The sequence below is a fragment of the Anguilla anguilla genome, chromosome 2 (genome assembly GCF_013347855.1).
Source record: "Anguilla anguilla isolate fAngAng1 chromosome 2, fAngAng1.pri, whole genome shotgun sequence".
Taxonomy (NCBI): Eukaryota; Metazoa; Chordata; class Actinopteri; order Anguilliformes; family Anguillidae; genus Anguilla; species Anguilla anguilla.
In genome coordinates this window covers 66,385,627-66,407,549 of record NC_049202.1, presented here as the reverse complement: position 1 = coordinate 66,407,549, position 21,923 = coordinate 66,385,627, and the positions used below count along the sequence as shown (strand labels likewise).

General features: G+C 44.8%; 1 protein-coding gene across 9 annotated transcripts in view; it reads right to left on the bottom strand.

The window, feature by feature from the left end:
• Positions 1-464: 464 nt before the first annotated feature.
• Positions 465-21,923, bottom strand: part of atf7ip (activating transcription factor 7 interacting protein) — a 34,358-nt gene continuing 12,899 nt past the window's right edge. For 3 of the 9 annotated variants that reach the window (XM_035406494.1, XM_035406496.1, XM_035406495.1), the window contains exons 2-10: positions 16,674-17,218; positions 15,971-16,463; positions 15,415-15,608; positions 15,118-15,255; positions 14,175-14,249; positions 13,581-13,645; positions 12,564-12,634; positions 11,710-11,839; positions 9,105-11,011 (exon numbers count right to left, since the gene is read on the bottom strand). In XM_035406494.1, coding sequence (XP_035262385.1) covers positions 9,382-11,011; positions 11,710-11,839; positions 12,564-12,634; positions 13,581-13,645; positions 14,175-14,249; positions 15,118-15,255; positions 15,415-15,608; positions 15,971-16,463; positions 16,674-17,210 — 3,333 coding nt within the window. In that variant the 5' untranslated portion in view covers positions 17,211-17,218 and the 3' untranslated portion in view covers positions 9,105-9,381. Of the gene's footprint in view, positions 1,139-1,172; positions 2,371-2,549; positions 3,262-3,281; positions 3,813-4,341; positions 4,425-4,963; positions 5,096-6,065; positions 6,130-6,658; positions 6,703-7,340; positions 8,034-9,104; positions 11,012-11,709; positions 11,840-12,563; positions 12,635-13,580; positions 13,646-14,174; positions 14,250-15,117; positions 15,256-15,414; positions 15,609-15,970; positions 16,464-16,673; positions 17,219-21,226; positions 21,349-21,923 lie in introns of those variants that run through there. The other 6 variants (XR_004764104.1, XR_004764105.1, XM_035406497.1 and 3 more) reach the window with 6 other exon arrangements.

The window sequence follows — 21,923 nt, the reverse complement described above, 5'->3', positions numbered from 1 at the left end:
TTATATAAACACACAAAGTTCAAGGAAACTGAAGAAGCTACATAAATAACCGACCTGCCAGTTACCCATATTTTAAATCGTATTATTCTGTTGCAAAACAGCAATCAGTCCTATGTATCTCTTCCACAAAGAGTAGTCTTGAATCAAGAATAGCAGAGGGAGAGAATGTGTTTGTATATTTTGCGTAGCATCACTGTATTTGTCTATTTTTGCACTGTACATTCAGTCCTAAATGTGTAAAGCTGTCAGTCTTAGCACCAGTTTGTCTCATTCATCAAGTCATCAATCCTTTGATTTCCTTAATCTTATTCTTCTTTTTGTAAAAAGAGCATCCAGGGATTTTGTATCCGTACCTGCCACTGAACATGTAGTTTCAACACTTGAAATCAGACTGAACTTTACAGGGCAATATTCACATCACCCCCCCCAACCAAACCCCCCCCCCACCCCCCCCCCCCCCCCCCCCACAATTTAGCCTCAGGGAGACATGGTCATTCCAAATGCTTGAATCAGTGCCACCCCTTAAAAATACCGCTTTATAAGTGCTTGGTGGACCAACAGAATGTATTTCCTGAGTTTGAGCCGACACACAGTAGCTGGCGTAGGCAACGCACTTGACGCCTTTTTTTTCGCTTCCAGCCGGGCCGACTCCCGGGTCTCCCGGGTCCCCGCTTCTGCGGGCGTCTCAGCCGGAGGACGAGCCGACGACGTCGGTGCACTGCGGCTCGCAGAACGGCCCGAAGCGGCTGTAGATGTCGCGGGCGCAGACGGCGAAGTAGTACGTGGAGCCCGAGACGAACTGGGTGAGGGTGCAGGCCATGGGCAAGGGGAGCGCCTTCACCTCGCCGATCTTCTTCCAGTGCGGCTGCGGCGCGGCGGCCGCCTGGTCCCGGTGGTAGGCGTACAGGTGGTAGCTGTCCACGGCGGCGCAGCCGCGGTCCGGCTCCTCCACGCACCAGGACAGCACGATGCCGTTCTGGTTCTGCACGCGGGTCAGCTTGAGCTGGGGCTGCTGGGGCAGGGAGGTGTGCGCCGCCTCGGGGGGCAGGCGGACGGGCGCCGGGGGCGGGGAGGGCAAGGGGGGCAGCTGCTGGGGGGAAGGGTTGGGATTGGCCGGGCGGACCTTCGACGGAGAGTTCTGGAACAGCAAAGGAAGAGAGAGAAAACAAGTGTAAAAAAAAAATAATTAAAAAAACAGAAAAAATAAGCAAGGGGACACATAATTGGGCAGTAGGTAACAGTATGCATGACGGGTAAGGGCAGTGATATGAGAAGACGTTTATGCCAGGCAGAAAATGCCAGTTTGTTACATTACACCTAAATGTTATCTTGATCAACACTGCTGGCAATACTGGTTGAAAAATAATACATAAACTTTAAATGAAGGTGCTACACAGATGATTAAAATGAAAATTCCCACTTGAGCTGCCATCGCTTAGTAATATCCCAATAGGGTCTGGTTGCAGGATTCACTGAGAGAACACACGCACTGTCGGGCCACAAGCATTCTCAAAACACACTGACTTGCGTCCGTTACTTAGAGAGGGCGACAAGGATGACAAAAAATAGGAAAGCACAACAAAATTGTATTATTTTTTAAATTAAATTTCATAAATAAAGAACAAGGAAAGAAACGTTCAAAAGCGTTGACGCCTGATAAAGGGAAGTGGTTTTCTTTCTTTTTTTTCTTTTTAAATAGTATTTTTTTGTTTTGTCTGTTTTAAGCTGTCCTGGTCTAGCCATAAATTAAAAAGCCTCAAAAGTCTTCAATATATGGCGCCAGTATTTGCTGGGTAATTGGTTGATATTATTTTTTGATATACTAATGAAACCACATATCATAATTCAACTCATCAGGATGAGTCAATATGCACAATACAGAAGTACCATGTAGTAGTACAGTATGTTTCTCTACCCACAGTTTATCAAAAGATTGTCACAGAACATGACAGTATGTTTGAGTGTTTTCATTGTAACACATATCCTGTTAATTTATTTTTCTCAGTAGATTAAAAGTTCTAAGGTGCTATAACTTGATGCTGTGAACGTGAATGATCACTGGAAATTTTTCTACCGACAGGAAAAGGTGTTTAAATCTTCCAAAATGTGAAGTGTTAAGTTTGAGTCATTGAGCTTACGAACACAGATTTAAACATCAGAGGTTTTTATTTAAATTTAATCAACAAAATAATTTCTTAAACCAAATAACAAAATCTTATACAGGATTTCTACTCAAATCCCCTTTCTACAACTCAGGCCAAACTGTAGCGCTGCAGAGCCTTTTGTGCTTGGTCTTCTACCAATGAGAGGACGGGTGGTGCAATCACTGCCACCACCATATCTCCGATGAACTTCTCTCGTGGGTGATGCCTGTATAAAGGAACAGAGTAGAGATGCCTTCTTGTCAGCAATAAGCACAATATTAGAAGAATATATGAGGGACAATAAACCATCAAATATGAGTCTTGCATTCTGAAAACCTTTACAATTTTTAATGGAAGTTATATTCCTCAATTCCTCTCAATGAATTCGCTAAAGAAAACACATACCTCTTTTTGTTGCTCCACCACAGCAATCGCATCAAAGGTGTCCTTCCTTGTGCGATCATCGTCAAGTAAATTCTGCAATAAATTGAACATTACGCAACACGCATACCCTTTTCGGGCTGCGCTTGATAACTGCCACAGAAAAACACTCTCTCCCGAGCAATGAGAAGCAAATCTGACCTGAGCGTCCCAAAAATTTCATTTCATTCCCTGGCAACAAACACTGGTTCCAGGTCCCCTCTCATCATTGAGGGGGCTACGGTGGAAGCGCATCTGCCGGTTTGGCAGGCGGATCTGGCACGGCTGTACTCCACAGGCATAACAACAAACGGGTAGCCATTAATTCCCGTCATTTCACACAGAGGGCAGTGGTAATGGCCAGCTCCTCTGCAGTTTATGTTGCACCTGGATAACCTGTAATCTGCAAAAAGGGCGCACACACACACACACACACACACACACACACAAAAAAAACAGAAGTTAGTGGAATTTAAATAATCACAAACAGAATTATGTAGATAGCAATGGGACAGACACTCGTACCTTTAACAGCCAACGCTCTTTTTAAGTGCAGCACCATGCGCTTCTCCGCCCGTGGTAACTTGGCTGGCTTAAATTTGCGCACGGGACACAGTGGGCAGTGATGAAGGGTACAACAAGATTGACATCTTGCCAACTTTGGGGGCGCATTTGCCAACCACACTGACTGGTGCATCTGTAATACACACACATATAAACACATAACATTAAAAAATAATAACACTGAATATGTATTGCAGTATAAAGTATTACAGTATAATGTCTAATTATAGCAACAATTCATTTAGAAAGTCCATAACAGCTTAACAACACTCGCGTGCTACGCTACACTGCATCAGCTAAATGTTTGAGCTTTCAAAATGCTGAATGCTAGCACAAATATTAAACAGAGTAAACAGACCTGGTAACATTTGCACAACATAATAAATGTTGTAATATGAAATTCAGACTATACTACGCTATTACTAGCGGCCGATATCGCTAGCCGGCTTTAAATAAAATAAAACGATTATGTTATTTACCGTTCTTCGAAGCACTCCCTCGTTCCTCTTGTCGTCCTTTTCGTCGCTCTTTCTACCGAGTAACTGAGGTCGTCCTTGCTGTTGCCCTCTCTATGACGTGATCGACGGAACACGTCAGCGCATTCTGAGTGCACGCGCGGCCCACATGAGCTCTCTCAGTGCATCCTGCAGCCAGGCCCTTCTCGTGACGTCAGAACGTTTGAAACTGAAAATTCCGCGTAGGCTATAAAAATTTTTTATATCGTACAACGAATGGTACTATTTCATAACGTGGACATGTTGCCTTTCACCTTCCATCCTGTCAACAAATTAAGCATGGATGGACACTGTGTGTGTGTTTAATGCCAGCCTTAGCCCTCTAGGGGCCCGAAGCATGATTTGATTTGGGGGACCCCCAATCTCCCCAGACCATAAATATTATATTTAACAATAATTAGGGGATATAGGGGGCCCCCTGGCAGTTACGGCAGGATTATTTTGTTTTTTGGTTCTGTGACTTTTGGTTCAGATTGCCTTCCTGAGATTCTTGCATATGCAAAACACGTTCAAAGGCAATAAAGGATTATTTGATCTACCTATCTATGAACCCATCCATTCATCCATCCATCCAACCTCCCATTCATCCATCCATCCATTCATCCATTCTTCCATCCAGCCTCCCATTCATCCATTCATCCATTAATTTCTCTATCAAATATTGGCATTCCTTTGCAGTTGAAGTTTAGTCTATTCACCTGTGGGGAGCGATAGGGAACGGTGAGTGGTGGTCCATTCACCGAGTGCAGGCCACCCAGTGGAGAAGATCTCATCGTGGAACCTGTAGCAGAATGTACAGACAAACATTTCAGACCTGGTATGGCACGGTAATGTCCAAACAAAGGTTAGCCAGTTCATAGCACAGTCGCTTTGCGTGAAGCTAGTTCTGGGTTCAGATCCCGGCCAGCCCAGATTCTCCCTGCATGGAGTCTGCATGTTCTCCCAGTGTTCGTATGGGTTTCTTCCGGGGGTTCTGGTTTCCTCCCACAGTGCAAAGGCAAGTGGCCCAGGGGACTAGAGAAGACATTTTAGCCTCCCTGGCTAACTCTAGCACATTTACAGAAAGGTTATCAATTTGCACTGTCCCTATCAAAAAAAAAACAAATAAATTAAATTCAATTAAATCTATAAATCTATCAAGAACAAAGTCCGAATCACACAGTAAAGCAATCTAACCCTTACTAATTCCTCATTCTTGGTTAATTTAATTTAATTTAATTTAAGGAACTGTGCAGGGTGCATTAAGCCTGTGGTACTGTTAGCCAGAACCTCATCAAGCCTGCACATGGGTACTCCCGTGTACCCCAGAGTTAAACGTACCGGTCGCGGGGCCGAGTGCGGTGCTGGAGCTTATGAGAGGGGGAGGAGCCCCGGTACTGCGCTGGGTTGCCGGGGAAACAGATGAAGCTGCATTGAGGCCAGACTGCACCGGAGCCCTCTGTACCCCAGTCACTACAGGAAGGAGAGGGAAGGAGGGTCATTACATGCAAGTTGATTATCTTGATTGACCACGCGAGACACAAGACACATCTTTTTTTTTCAGCATCACTTTTCTATGCTCCATTTTTTTGGCTGGACCGCAACAGCAGGGCCAGCCCTACAAACGCGAATGTCTGTGACTGAGTGACTGAGTGACTGAGTGATGAAGTTCCACCACTGGTCGGGCGAGTTATGAAGTGACACCATTGGTCGGCCGGATCACGTGTGTTAGGTCCAGCCATATATTAGGTTTTAACCTGGTCTTGTTTTTTCATTTATTCCCCGGTGTCGATCGATCACAACCTGAAATGTCTGCCGCCACTTGTCACTTCCCGGGAGTTCTTGCACTCTGCGGTTTACCAGCTGAGGCGTGAGTCAGCTGTGTTTGAAGCCTGCTCCTCCGGCACAGTTTGTGCCGACAGACTACGTGCGTTTAATCGACCGGATAATTCACCGCGGCGCGTTTCTGCGGGAAGTGCTCTGCTGACACGAGGCTCTCGTACCTCGGGCAGCTGCGCAGAATAAGAGTCAGGGAAACGGTCTCATAACACAGAAGCTGCCGATTCGATTCCTACGTGGGCCGTCACCGTCGCCGTTGTGCCTCTGAACGAGGTGCTTGTCCCACATTGCTTCAGTGGACGCCCTGCTCAACGAATGGAACGTGCCAATGCAAAAATATGCAAAAAAGATAAACCGTAAGTGGACGGCGAGGGTGACTTGCCTTACGGTATGTTAAACGCCTAACGGTAAATGTAAACGTGTGGGGAAATGTTGCGTCACCCTGCAACTGCCAATGTTTGCACCGACATGGTTAGACTCCATTCCCACGTGTGGGAGGCATCACTGTGGCAGTGTTTTTGGCGGGATACCCCCACCAAGAGCCTCGTGTCACACATTTTCGCAACGTGGAAAGAGCGCGAGAGCTCCTCCTCCTCCTCCTCACCTTGTACGTCATCATCATCCTCAGTCAGGTCTATAACTGCCCGTGAACTGCTGGCTCGAGATACCTAAAAAAAAAACAACACAACTCTCTTGGGAAATCTGATGCACATGTATAGACATGTAAGCATACATGGTTTTCTGTCACACAATCATCCAGGTATAGTAATGTATGTACACACACACACACACACACACATATATATATATATATTTATTTTATTTTTTAATGTGCAACTTCCTCAAAATAAAATATGAAATCCTGATTTGATAGCCTGTAACAAGACTGGGTTAACAATAAGTAAAAATTATATCATAGCCTTCAATGTAAACTCCCACATTGTTTTGGTGGTCTGAGAGCCTAAACAGTGTGCCTAACACATCAGATAAGCCATTTTTACATGGTAAGTTAATCCATAGCAGTGCTTAGGTCAGTGAACTAAGGCATAACATCACCAAGTTCATCACAGTGGCTTTGGATTGCGAGTAGCAGCCATGGCATTATTCAACTACACTTGAATATCCACCACCAATAAACAACTCTTTTTTTAAAGTTGTGCAATCTAGTTATAAAACAAAGCCACCCATGACACTTACCTGTACAGGTGGCTTGCTTACAGCAGAGTTTGTGGCCTGATTATCTGACAGGAAACAGGGCAAAAGGGCAGTTAAAATAATAGCACATTTTATAGTTTTTTCATGTTCAGCTTCATATGCAAAATTTAGTATGAAAATGTCATAAAATTTCAAGGATGTTGCACTTAATAAAATATAGTTTATGATAAATCGGTGCTTATAGTTTATGCAGTTACAGTATATAACTACAAACTATGGCATCATATTACCTTTCTCCATAGAAAATACACTATATAGCACGAATGGAATTTTGTGGTCCAAAACAATCATTACATGGCACAAAATTGCGTGCACATGGGAGTACAAATCTGTATTTTGTGAAATATCATTTATATGACAATAAAGCTGCATAAAATAAGCATTTTCTACCACAAAATGCAATATTGTGCCACAATATTATGCATGTATTTGATGTAGAACAACGCAATTGTTATGGAGCAGTGGTTCCCAAGTCTGTTCCTGGAGATCTTCCGTCCTGCAGGTTTTCATTTCAACCCTGATTTGGCACAGCTGATTATACTATCAGCTCGGTGAGATCTCTAACCGTTGACTGAGGTGCGCTTTGTTAGGGCTGGAGTGAAAACCTACGGGACGGTAGATCTCCAGGAACAGGGCCGGGAACCGCTGGTGTAATTGGCCCCACCTGTTTTGGAGGCCATCACGGTGGCCGAAGGCGGGGCCGAGGCGGCCAGGCCTCCCGTCGCCGCGGGTGCTGAAGTCACGGGGAGCGAGGAGGACGAGGTAACCCCCGCCACAGAGGCGCACTGCGTCGGGGTACGGGCGGTGGAGACCGACACCCCCGAACTGGGCACGCTCACTGTGCCGCCGCCCCCCGGGTACACGGCCCGGGCGATCGTGATCTGGGGGAGGGCCGGGGCAGAGGGCAGCGACGGGGCCGAGGAGGAAGGGGAGCCCTTCTGGAGGATGAAGGTAGCGGCGGTGGTGGTTTTGGCTTTGCTGAGCGTGCTCACGCTGGCGCCCAGGGACGAGACGGGGACGAGCTCGACGCCGGCGCCGCGGCCGGTCACGACGGACCCGGCGAGGGGCAGCTGGATGAGCAGGGGCTGCAGGGAAACGGGCTGCGGGGCCGACGCGGGGGCGGGGCTCTGAGCGACGGCGCCGTTGCCGAGGGAGGTTTTGAGCAGCAGGGTCCCCGTCTGGTTTTGGGAAGCGACGGGCGCCAGGCCGGAGACGGAAGACGTGGTGTCGGAGGCGGCCGCCGCTGCGGCGGTGGTGGTGGTGGTGGTGGTGATGAGCAGCGGGACAGCGGCCGAGACCAGGGGAGAGGAAGCCGGAGGGGCGGGGGTCGACAGGGGCTTGGGCTGAGCTGGAGAGGCTGAAAGGAAAAAAAAAATTTAAAATTTATCACAAAAAAAGACTAAAGGAACCACAGATGCAGATGAGCCATTCGGCGCTGACTCACTGACTGACACACTGAGGGTGCCATTCAGTCTCATCCGCAATGTCAAAAGCCATGAATGTGAGCCCATGCAAATCGCTGCGCTGTGAGATTCCGCAGCCCGTGCATGTACTGCCATCTGGGAGAGCAGGTGCAACACAGACAGGTGATGAGACAGAGAATTCAACCCTTAAATTCATAAATGTCACAAGCCAATCAGATTTAGCATCACCCACTGGCAGAAGAATCCTCTCTGTATGCCAGGGATCTGAAACTGTGTCCACTGGTTTTCGATGTGCTCCTGCACTTAAGAGCATAATTCACGTCAGAGATTAGCCAAAGAGTCAGCACACCTTGTTTTCAAGGTCTAAATTGGCCTCTGGGGTCTGAGGGTAAAATGAGGAACACTGGTGATTGTGCCATGCTCTGAAATTTGTGTAAATTTCATCAACTTTATATACAGTGATTCCAAAGTGTATCTTTGTTTTCAGCACAAACTCAGCTACAATAATATGACAGCAGTAAGTAGGTCATAATCATATGTGGATTGTAAATTGCTCTAAAAACACACAAACTGTAAACAGTAGTTTTGAACATGCAGAGGAATGTTGTAATAATACACACTAAACAATAGTATCAAAGTTTTTGGATCACTGAAATGTGTTCATCAAGGTCTTGGGTATCAAGATGACAAAATATTCTAGCAAATCCAATGAGAAATATAAAATAAATTGCTAAAAGTTAGTGTTGTGACTACTATTTTTCAACACCAGGGCTAATGACCTTTCTGTAATGAATATGTATTGGGTAGGAGGACCTACCAGCTAAGTACGCTATTCACACCTGGCCGCATGCCTCCCCACCTCTAAGAGAAATACTTTTCACAAAGCAATGCACAGTGAGCCATTTAGAATTACAGAAACAAAGACATCTTTCGATTTTGGTACATTCATTGAATTTGGTGCACTATATGAATGGGAGATGCAATTCACACACACTTCCAGGTTATTTCAAGATCAGAATCAACTTTAGTAGGCAAAGTGCATAATATAAAAAGAGAATTTACACAATATACACCATTATTTCTGCTTCACGGACACAATGAATTTGACTCCAGAATGATTGCCACAAGTGCCTTACAAAACAACAAACACAAAAGCCAATGAATATAAAAACGTGCTTAATGTAAAAACAGCATTAAAAAGAGCATCTACACAATATACAGCATTATTTCTGCTTCACAGTTCTAGCTTAAATACTGCACATGCATTTTGTGTGTAATCTTTCAAAGTTGCATGTGCCATTTTTCAAAACAGTTCCTGTCTGGCTGTAAGCACAGGGGGACGTCACACTCCTTGCACTTCCACGGAGTGTTCTGTTTTTTCCCAATGTTCATCCTGCAGAGTTTGCACGTCTTTCGTCCAACCGAAGCCGCCATTCTGGCGCCCAGAATCTGCGTGGCCGTACGCACAGGCACGTGATCGTAACTTTCCCGTCTTTTCGCGTCGGGTGCCTTCTGTGAGACGCCGCACAGCTGCGCGCTGAGCTCCTCCATGAAAGCCTTGTGGGTCATTGCTTCCTGTTGTCCCAGCGACGACAGTTCTCTGTGTAGGATGTACGCATTTGTGGCAGCAATGTCCAAGAAGTGAAAAAACAGTTTCCGGTACCATCTCATTGTTTTGTGCTGTGCTGAGTAATATTGTATCAGTTGGTCGGACAGATCAACACCCCCCATGTGAGCGTTGTACTGGATGATAGGCGAGGGGCATGGAATGTTCTTTGAAATCCAGACGCCATCTTCCTTCACCTTCCGCCGTATTGTGTCCCCAGTGAATGCTGCATGGATGGTGGAGCAGACACACACCTCCCGTGCGTCCATCCACTTCACGAAAACCAGGGGACCGTTCCTTATCCACCGTAAGGCTCCTCTGCCTGAACTCTTAGTCAGAGCATTACATGCAGGTTGTGGATATTCCTTCCTGTTGTCCCTATATGTCCCACAGGCACCAAAGTTTTGTCTATACAAGTCCCTGAAGAGCTTTGGGCTCGTATAGAAATTGTCCATGTACACATGATAACCGGAACCCAAGAACGCACGCTTCACAAGTGACATGACAGTGTTGTATGAAAGTCCTTGTCCCGTCTGAAAGATGCTCTTTCCCGTGTACACAGCAAAGTCCACCGTGTAACCATTGCTGGAGTCACAAAGCACAAACAACTTGAAACCCCACTTTATTGGCTTTTGTTTCATGTACTGCGTCATGCCTGTGTTTGCTCTGGTTGCCACCATTCTTTCATCCACTGAGAGGTTCCTGCGAGGATGGTAGAAGGCTTTGCAGGCATGCTGAATTGTGTCCATGAGAGGCCTGACCCGGAAGAGTTTGTCATGCTCTGGCGTGCCCCGCTTCCTGTCATTTTCTTGGGCCTCGTCTACATTGCTCATGTGCACATTCCAGCAAATGGCTCTGTATCTGTCCCTCGTCATTATGGTCGCCGGGAATGCCACGGAGAAAATGTTACTCTGCCGCCAGTAATCTCTGATGTGGTTCAGCTTCAGCAAGGCCATGTAAAAAATCAGCCCGATGTACTTGTAGAACTCCTCCATCCCGATGTCGGCCCACTTGTACTTGCTCCCCCTCGCTATCGCCCTGGCGGCGTGCTCGTTGGTGTTCCTGCACAGCGTCTTGACGGCGTCCGTGGAGAAGAACAGTTTGAACAGGTCCAGAGGGGTGTGGGTCTCCGCCGGCCGCAGCTGCACCCCGGGCTCCCGCGCGGGATGGAAGCGCATCGCCGGCGGGGCGACGTCGGCGGCCTTTTCGGTTTTCCACGACGTGCTCCCGCTCCGCTTGCGCGGCCTCCTGGCGGGCGTCGAGCTCGGCCGCGGTGACCCAGGCAGCGTTTCCTGATCGGCGCCTCTGCAAAAAACACAACAGAAACAAAACTGTCAGGAAACGTGACGCCGAATCGAAACTTTATTTAATACGGAACACGTTTCCTTCAACGGGTGAAAATTAAATGCGCTTTACAAAAAAAACGGGACGAACCACCAACTAATGAAAACCGAACTTAGGAAATGTGACAAGTTACATCTTACACAAACAAAGAACCAAACAAACACAGCCAGACGCAGAGAGGTAGCCTATAATTTTGAGATGCAATGGTTAGTGTGGGAATTTACAAACGCGCATATTACTGGATATTCCTGCAAACACACAGATAAGTTGCAATACAGTACACATACTTACAAATAATGTAAGCTATCAACGAAACAACATTAGCTAAACTCACGCAACTCAACAATAACAATAGCAATGCCTCAATCTGAAGTAGGTCTGTTTAGCTAAGTGGTTAGTTTATTTCCTGAACTTACATACAGTATGCTAATATCGATTGTGCGAGACACCCAGTTTCAGAATATCAGCCACGCCAATACACGCCACACATAAGCTATTTACATACAGTGGTCAAATAAAATACAGTGCGATTTTTTGAGATGCAATATTGAATCGTTCGTAGTGTGGGAATTTACAAACGCGCATATTACTGGATATTCCTACAAACACACAGATAAGTTGCAATACAGTACACATATCATCGTAAGAAATACACTTACTCATGAAGTTGATCCTGAGCTGGATCAGTTCGCAGTTCGAAATGACACCACTCTTCATCAGTGTCGGCTTCAGTGTCCGGACTTGATGAGTTGTTCGCGTCTTCATCGTCGTTCTTCCACAAAGCACGAACTTTGTGTCCAGTAATTCGTGCCATTTTCCAAAATGAAATGTAATGTAAGGATTGCCCGAGAAGACATGGGCTATGGTTCTGTATGACATTTTATCCTTGTTTACAGTAGGCATTCTCGCATTTGAAACGCACCGCCCCTCCCCTGCCATCGATAGTAATTGTCATTATCTTGTGAATGTGATTTGGGCAGACTTACTGCTGAGCGAAAATCACATATTAATGAGTAAGCATTAACACACGGCAATGGGCTATTTCATCTAATTTTAAATAGCTTAAAACAATTCATATTGTTTGCCAACGGACACATTGGCATGTCACGATTCTAAGGCTTCTGTCAATGTCTTTGTTGTGTCTGTATGATAAAAGTTCGTGAAGTTGATCATCCAAATAGAAACAAAAGTAAATTTAATCTTGTCGAGCTCCGCCGGCGGAGCTTCCTACCACAGAGGGTTAAAGGAAATCACAAAAAATTAGCCAAGACGGCCGCCCTTCCAGGACTTGAGCTCAAGACCCCTGCTCTCCGCTCGCTTGCAAGAACTTGCACCTCACTTTCAAAATGGAAATTTACCAACAATTTTCCATGATATGCCTCATGTTAAGTTCCCAAAGGTAGCGCTATCACAATGCAATAAAATGAAGAATGAGCTTCTGTCTAGTGATCCTGGACCTATCAGAACACAGATACAGTCATACAGAAAAATGGCAACTGAGCAGGTAACTCACCAGTGGAACTAAGAGAGCGAGTAGCTGGGCTCTGATTACTTTGCTTGGAATCCATTGTTGTTCTGACAGACCTGAAAAGGGGGCGAGAGAGAGACAACCAATGTTTTAGAAGTTTCTGACTGGTATCAGACACCCTGGCATTGACACTTCCAAATGGCTTTTCTCTGCCTTTTCTTCCCTGTGCAAAAGACACAGAACTTCCTTTCCTCCGTAGCTTTGGGGGAGGAGCTTACCTACGAGCCCTCAGTTATGGGGTGGGACAGTATGGCCAGAGAGAGAGGGGACTACAAATTGCATTTGGTTTCGCAAAATTTCAAATTATTAGAAACTGACTCAGTTTTTCAGCAACAGATGCAAGTTTTCACGTTATATAGGTATGCTGGAAAACACTCACTATTGGCAGGGGTATGAGGTATGCAGACAGACAGGGTTTGCGGTTCGTACCAGTAGGATATAGGGGATTTGGATTTTTTTCTTTGCAGGTAAGACTCCAACAGCTAGGTCGACCACTGGCTACTTGCTATACAAAATGTATTACCTATTTATTACCTAGCAAGTACAATATAACAATTGGAATGGAAAGATTGGTGAGAAATAAGGGATTAAATGTGGTCTGGTACCCTGGCAAAAGGCAGCTGGTTTACCAAAATAAAAGTGGTTTACCAAAAAATATTTCTCAGCTTGTTGTCATGTGTAACAGCTGAACTCAAAGATATACGATACTGTAGATGCAACTACTCTTTGAAACCACTACTGTCATGGAAATAAACACACATCACCCATAGACATGGGCATCACCCATAGAGAGGGACAGGGTTTCAAACACATTTTGTTTGAATGTTCTGCATATTTTTCATGAGCATGGAGCAACAACATGATTCATCACAACCAAAAAGTTATATCGCCCTCAGTCCCTTGTGGTCAAACGACACTAGATTATGATACATTTCTGTCACTGCAGCAAGGAGGGAAGGAACAATAAAAAACGAGGGTGTAAACAGACCCACAGTCACTCACCGGAAGGTGGAGGTGGTGCTCGCAGTGGAGGTGGGTGTAGTCATAGTAGGTGTAAGTAAGGTTCCCTGAGGAAGAAAGAGAATGAGCCATTAAAGTGGAGGACATACCAATCACCCATTTCTGCTTCCCTTGTGTTTTCTGACTGCCTTTTAGTTTGCTTTTTTTTTTCCTTCAGCAATATTCACAGATCTCAGCCAAACGCTGTGGCTTCCCTGATCTTCTCAAGCTCGTCATTCTCCTCCGGCTTCATCTTATTGCTCATGTTCACTTCAAAAAAAACCTCGGTAACTGGAGGTGTCCAAAAAATTCAGTACCACTTATAATAGCAAAACTCTTAACCGTCCTGTTATGTTGCGGGTCAAATTGACCCTTTTTAAAGTTTGAAAATCTAGGAAAAATACTTAAAATTATTTTTTCAGTATGAAACTTCTTCTACTGGCCTTAATTAGTGTAATCAACATTTTAAATGAAAATGGTTCATTTCATGTATTTGCAAACCCCCCCCTGTATGGGGATTGACGCGGGAACATTTTTGCTGTACCTAAAAAATGAACAGAACAGGAGGGTTAAGGAGAGCAATGACTACAGCCTCACCTCCAGAGGTTTCCTGATATTCTCCTTGGTCTGATTAGCAGCCCCAAATTTCTTGGCCAGTCGAGCAATCTTAGCCTGCGGGAAAGTACAGAGGAAAGCACACAGTCAGTGGCTCACTGGGCTGAAAGCAAGAGCACAGTAACACTGAGACACGGTGGAAAACATGTCCTTGGTAACACTGAGACAGGGTAGAGAACGTGTCCTTGGTAACACTGAGACTGGGTAGAGAACATGTCTTTGGTAACACTGAAACAGGGTAGAGAACGTGTCCTTGGTAACACTGAGACAGGGTAGAGAACGTGTCCTTGGTAACACTGAGACTGGGTAGAGAACATGTCTTTGGTAACACTGAAACAGGGTAGAGAACGTGTCCTTGGTAACACTGAGACTGGGTAGAGAGCTTGTCCTTGGTAACACTGAGACAGGGTAGAGAACGTATCCTTGGTAACTGAGACAGGGTAGAGAACATGTCTTTGGTAACACTGAGACACGGTGGAAAACATGTCCTTGGTAACACTGAGACAGGGTAGAGAACGGGTCCTTGGTAACACTGAGACAGGGTAGAGAACATGTCTTTGGTAACACTGAGACAGGGTAGAGAACATGTCTTTGGTAACACTGAGACAGGGTAGAGGACATGTATTTGGTAACACTGAGACAGGGTAGAGAACGTGTCTTGAGTAACACTGAGACAGGGTAGAGAACATGTCTTTGGTAACTGAGACAGGGTAGAGAACATGTCTTTGGTAACACTGAGACAGGGTAGAGAACTTGTCCTTGGTAACACTGAGACAGGGTAGAGAACATGTCTTTGGTAACACTGAGACAGGGTAGAGAACTTGTCCTTGGTTACACTGAGACAGGGTAGAGAACATGTCCTTGGTAACACTGAGACAGGGTGGAAAACACGTCCTGGGTTAGGAGTACAGTGGGTGATAGCTACCTGCAGGGAGTTGAGGGTTTGCTGGTGCTTTGTGGCACAGTCGATCTTCTCCACTCTCTCTCTCAGCTCCTGCAAACTCCTGTCGAAGACACTCAGCTGCAAGACCCGCAGCTGCTCCTCCACCAGCTGCTGCACAACCTGTGGGAGGGGGTTGTGGAGGGCAGGGAAGGAGTTAGAAAAGGAGCAGACTATAACATCAATCGTCATTAATGCCAGCACACTTATTTTCACTGCGTGCACTCTGGTGAAGGCAACAGTCGGCAGGATGCAGACGCACTCAGAGAGAGCCCAGCTCACCTTCTCCAGCTTGTGTCGACTGCTGGTGTCGGCTCTGATCTTCAACTCCAGCTGCGCCTCCAACTCCTCCCCTTCCACCTTCTGCCTCTTCCCCTCTCTCACTACTTCTTCTCCCTCGTTCTCTCTGTCCATTTCCAAGTCTGCACACAGTGTACGCTTCTTCCCAGAGAGGGTGCTGTGGTCCGTGTCTGCTTCTGGTGAATGATGGGAGAGATGCTTTGAAAAGAGCAAGCTCGATGTGGAAGTAACTGTAAACCTATTGGACATGTGGTCCATGCCTGTCCATTGAGGGCCACAGCTCTCAAAGTCTCCATTTATTTGAAATTATATTGTTTAAAAGCATTATACAACTGGCCCTAAGACATAAATATGCTCGTAAAACATCTCAGAGAGGGAATACTCTTGGACAAAGAAAGAAACAACACGGTTAGAGTTCAATTCTGAATTGAGAATTACAATTTGCAAAACAAAATGTCTAAATTAACAAAATGGTTAAAGAATGCCTGTGGCAGTTCAGTACACTGAAGAGGCAGGTTTAAATAATCTCTTCCATTACCTGGGTCACCTGTAGGGGGAGTGGCAGGGGATGAAGTGGGAGAAGGGGGAGCAGTATCACTGACGTGCTCTTTCTCTTCATCCTTCTTCACATCCACATCCATCTCCTCTCCACTCTCAATTTCTTTCACTTCTTGCTTATCCTTTTCTTCATCCTTCTCGCCTTGGTTCTCATCTTCTTCACTAAGGACCAGAAATCCCTCTTTCACTTCCAGGTCAGACTCGGGTGCATGGGACGGGGAAGGAGAGGGAGAGGAGGAGGAAACCATGTCAGTGGCAGGGATGGACTTGTTGTCTTCAAGGGCCTCGATCTCCATGGGGGCGAGGCCTGTATCCATGGCCACCGCCTCCTCAGATTCTGTCCTCTTGCCGGTCTCTGTCTTGCTCTCCTCGTCCTTGCTCTCCAAAGCCGTGGGAGAAGCAGGAGAGATGGTGGGGTCATGAGGGGAATCCAAGGGTGATGAAACATCACCTTCAGGCTTGGGGTTTTCATCCTGGCAATTTAAATGATATAGTCAGTCTGAGCTACACGTTTTTTTCTTTGCCATCCACACATTTGCTTTTATTTCCTTTGCTATCTCCCATTACATTACATTACAGGCATTTGGCAGACGCTCTTATCAAGAGCGACGTACAACGAAGTGTATAACCATAACCAGGAACAAGTATGACGAAAACCCATTCAACCCAACCCACAAACAAACCTCTTTATCTTCTACTTGTGGTCCAGCACTATCTTCCTTCTCTTTCACCTCTCCTCCGTCCATCTTCTCATCTGCCGTCTTCACTCCCTCCGCCACGGAGGGCCTCTCCTTTTCCCCTTCGCCATCCCCCTCCTCTCTGTCACTCTCGTTCTCCGCACTTTTGGGAGAGTGCGCTGGGGACAAGCAGGCGTTACTGCCGGACGGCAGCTGAGGAGACTGGGAAGGCGGGGAGGGGGACAGAGAGAGGGAGAGCGTGAGGGGAGACGGGGTGCGAGAGGCAGGCGGGGTAGGGCGCGTCTCTTTCGGGTTTGTGTCTGTGTGGCTGTCTCCCACTGTCTGCTCCTCCTCCGGGTCTTTCCCGTTCACTACGGCGGGCGGGGGCGTGGAGGAGGAGGTTGCGCCGGTGGAAGAGGAGAGGGCCGAGGAGGAGTGGGAGTTATGGATGGATTCCAGCTGTTGTCGGTCGCTTATTTTCATGGTTTTTCTTGCTCTGAAAACTTTCTTGCTCTGAGCTTCGTCCAGGTCCGCCACCTCCATTTTTTGGCCTGGCGGAAAAGAGACGAAAATTAGTTGCTGGTAACACATGGTAAATGAGGAATGTCTTCATTGAAAAGTTATGTATAAGTTTGCTCGTACCAGTAAGACAACAACCATCTTCTAACAACCACCAGTAAGACAACCGTCTTCCACTTATAGAGTGCAGAAACACACAAGATGAGCTGGGCAGCAGTATAGTGCAATATGGTTATGGAACTGGACTGGACAGCTTCAGTAAATATCCAGTTGGACAAATTGAATGTACATAAAATGTAAATTGTGGGTCTGCAACAACCCAAATAATGTTAAAAAATATATATATATTTATTATATATGTAGATTTTTTTAATTTTTTAAAATCCAAACACAAGGATGTAGTGTGTGTGAACTAACACCAGGGGGTGCTCTAGTACTGTTGTTGCTTTTATAGCCTCTTTTTTCCAGGTGGGGCAGAACGAATCAATTAATTGTACTGTAATAAATATGACTTGCGGCAGCCATTTACTGCACAGAGGACTTGGTACTGTACAGTTATACTAACCTAGAAAATCCAAGTGTATTCACATGTAAATTAGCACAGGCCAGTATACCCCAGAATCCAGGTTAGTCCAGACAATTCAGCATGTAATGTCTAATTGGAAAATCACTGAAGATGGAAAGACATGTCCTAAAACAACTGAAAATGTCTTGGGATTTGACCACAAAATACAATGTTAAGGTGGATAAGGTCACAATCAGTCAATCTACTCATCTTTTCGGAAGGCAAATCTCTGGTTTACAAGCCCTCCCTTTTTACTCCTCCCCTCTATTCTGACTGGTCATTTCTACTCAGCCAATCAGAACGGCTAGCTAGTCAGTCTGCCTGGTTACAACACGTGTGGATTACATAATGGTCTAACGATCTACTAGATTCCAAATTTTTTTGTTTGTTTGTACTCTAGCCGTTAATGTGCAGCAAAAGTTAATTTAGTTCAAGTTTTCTTTAACCTGTGGCTGTGGCTTACCACACAAGATAAAAGCAATACTATTCTCAGGGGGGATTTTTTAAAATAATAATTAATGTGCTTTAAAGTAATCATAACTTTTAGTTCGCAATTTCACTCAGAAATGTACTTGCGTACTGGGATTTCCCCCAGTTTCTCCACTTCATCTTTAAAAAATTCTAATAAAATCAAGGTTAGACCGGTTGACCAATGCTGCATTACTTGCTAAGTCAGCAGGTTGGGATACTGCTGATAAGATAGATAAGATATACTTCTATTGAACCCCGTGGGGTAATTTGTCCTCTGCATTTGACCCATCCTAGTTCCTTAGGAGCAGTGGGCAGCCACAGTGCAGCGCCCGGGGACCAACTCCAGTTCTGAGGCCAGTGCCTTGGTCAAGGGCAACTGCAGGAGTGCGCCTAACATGCACGACTTTGAGTGTGGGAGGAAACCGGGGTACCCGGAGTAAACCCATGCGAACACGGGGAGAACATGCGAACTCCACGCAGAGAGGATCCGGTCGGACCCGGATTCAAACCCGGAACCTCCTTCTTGCGAGGCAACAGTGCTAACCACTAGTATTTGAAATACACTGCTTGGTTAACATGGGCTGCCACTACCTCACGGATCAAACAAGGTGATGATATTAAAAATGGAAAATACAATATTTTACATGTATACATAATTATGACATGTTATGACTGGGCACATATTGACCTGGCAATCACAGTGTGTATTATTATTATTATTATTGATGTTGTTGTTGTTGTTGTTGTTGTTAGTCCTCTACCAATAAAGAAACAATATGGCAACAAATAATTCTACCGTCCAAAAATGTTCCTGCAGTAATAGAGAATTTGAGCCACATGTTCTCTAAATCGCAAAAATAATTCACGTATTTAAATAGCTTCATTTATAACATTAAATTCTATGATTCTAAAATATAGTGTAATATATATTCTATAAGGTATAGTATATATAGTTTCAAGCAATCGATATTGTTTTTTTTTTTTAGAACTGCAAATTTAAAATGAAAGGAATTCATTTAGACGAGGCACAAATTATGGATGTGGGAACATGCGAATGGCGAATGATTATTTTAAAATTATATTAACAACTCACATTACCAAATACACTCGTCCCACACATTCTTCTAGAGCCCAGCGAAAAACTATAGGCCATACGACACTGCAGCAGAGCTAGCGCTGATCACAGGATATCGTTCACTGACAACTACTGGAAGCCTACAGGCCCTCATGGCATTGAGAGGAATCTGTGTGACTGGCAGAAGCTTCCAGCCAAAGCAACTGAAAAGAGGAATGAATGCTGCAGTAACCTGCAGATCTCTGGATCACTTAAGCCTACCAAGATGAGGCAGCTTTGGCCACTGCATACCCTCCATTCCTAGTGACATACCCAAGGCTCAAAAATGCACAAGCCATCTGCGTGGCAAGCACCTTTACTGCGGGAGCCGATATATCATCTTCACTCCCAAATTTTTCTGTGTGAATCTCTAATACCCGTGTGCCCGTCCGATGGAGTAACCTGTAAAATACGTTCCCCCTCATTAGTGAATTTTTGCAAGGAGCCCAATACAATAGGGAGCCTCAACTACAATCACGCACGTACAGTTCAGGAGATGCCATTTGCTATCACAGCCCAATATTAAGCTATCTCTTCTTAGGTTCATAGCAAACAAGCATATTTAGTGTGTATCCACAAATGTGATTTATAGGTCTGATGGTTATAAGCATATATAAGGGTGACTGAAACTATGCAAACACACAATTGATGGAACAAATGATACAAGCGACGAAACAAGCAACACATTTCGATGTTAACGACAGCTGTCAACCAGATAAAGTTTGGTCCCATTTTGTGCTTACATGAAACCAGAAAACTAACCAAGCCATCATTAGTTTGTAACGATGAGCATACTAGCCATAGTTTCACAGCATAGGTTATTCAGAGACAACTTCTGCCTTTTCGAGAATGTTTGCTTATGCTATTTATCGGTTTACAGACAGAGATAGTAAACCTTTCTTACCTCTCTAAACAACAAAGGCTGCTCAATTCAGCTCATACTCTCATCTCTATATGATGTTGATCTGATCACCATAGACACAATAGACAGGTATGTCCAGTAGCCTTGATGTCACTAATTCCATACTTCTACAACCTGGAACAGAGCCTGTTATTGTCTGCAACTATCCAAGCAGCACTTCCAGATGTTTTAGCCTGTTATTAGACACATTCAATGGCACATTTAGAAATACCTTTAACTGTGGATTAAGAGATGCAAATTAACTGAAGACATGTCATAGCTACCAAAATGAATCGATTTTCATACAAACCATCCAAATCACTATAATTCAAGCGGTGTTAATTTTTAGGTAACATTTGATTTTGTGGCACAACTTATTCTTATAATTTCCTCTTTTTACTTTGCAACTAGGCTCAAGAATGTCGATCAAGAGAACAACTACAGTTCCCAGCCTGGGATGTGAGCACACAACCTTTGGTTGACAGGGTGTCTGGTCTAGTCCCCATACCACTATGCTGAGATGCAATACAAGTTACAGAATATGCAAAGCTGTAATCATTAATCTTCTTTCCTACTTTCCTGTCTCATTTTTAGTGCAGTATTTATGCACTGAACAACACATGATAGTACATAATATTGCGCACTTAGTTTTGTGAGTACATATAGTCATTGCCAAGAGCAATATTTAAGTACATGCTTAGCATGCCTTAGCTCATTTAGGAAAACATAACAAGCAAAGTTCTTTTAAGATTTTTATATTAATTTATGCATATTTTTGGACAAGTACCACAAACAGCCAGATAAACATGCAAGAACATGCACATATCAGCACTATCTCCTTAAAAAATGTTTATGCAAAATAAGTTTTAAAAATCAAATCAAAACAGTTACAATGGATCTGTTTTAACAAGTAAAATGTAATCTAGCAGTGTTTAAACCACATGCCACGACTAGCTAGCAAATATTTATTTGAGAGAAGGGTGATTAACCTTTGACTGGAGCCTGCATTGAGAGTGCTCCCAGCTCTTCCCTTCCTCCCGTTTCTGGGTTGGTCACCACACAAAAACAAGAAGGCGACGCTGTGGAGAGCTGCAGTAAACGCGGGAACGCACAACGGCTAAACAGAAAGATGGGGGAGGGGCGCGGGGGGGCGAACCACTGTTGGACTATACCAAATATTTTCTTGCTGGGGGAGACTATGTGTTGTTGACACTACAAAAGAGAGTATGTGTTGTTGGCATACACAAAAACTACACTGGTGTCGTGAGCTTATGGTTAAACGCATTGCGTTTAACATAGTCGTTTGGTGCACAAAAAGTCACAGGCCCACATAGGCAAACAAAATGAGAGAGACATTCAGTACTTAAGTACCATTACACACTTTTTTAAAGACACAGTGTCGAACTTAACCGTAAGACTTGTCCACACAAGCACATGCCACTCCCCTGTCCAAAAATACATAAAATGTTTTTTGTTTGTTTGTTTGTTTTTTACAGAACACGTGTAATGTTCACACTTACATAAAACCTTCCCCTAAATCTCCCTGCTAAAATACATGCAAACACACACACATTCACGTACACACCCATACACACACGCACAAACCCGCAAAACCTTTTGGCAAAACCTCTCCTGAACGCACAAACGAGAACATGTGGACACAGCACAGCATAGCACAACTCACAC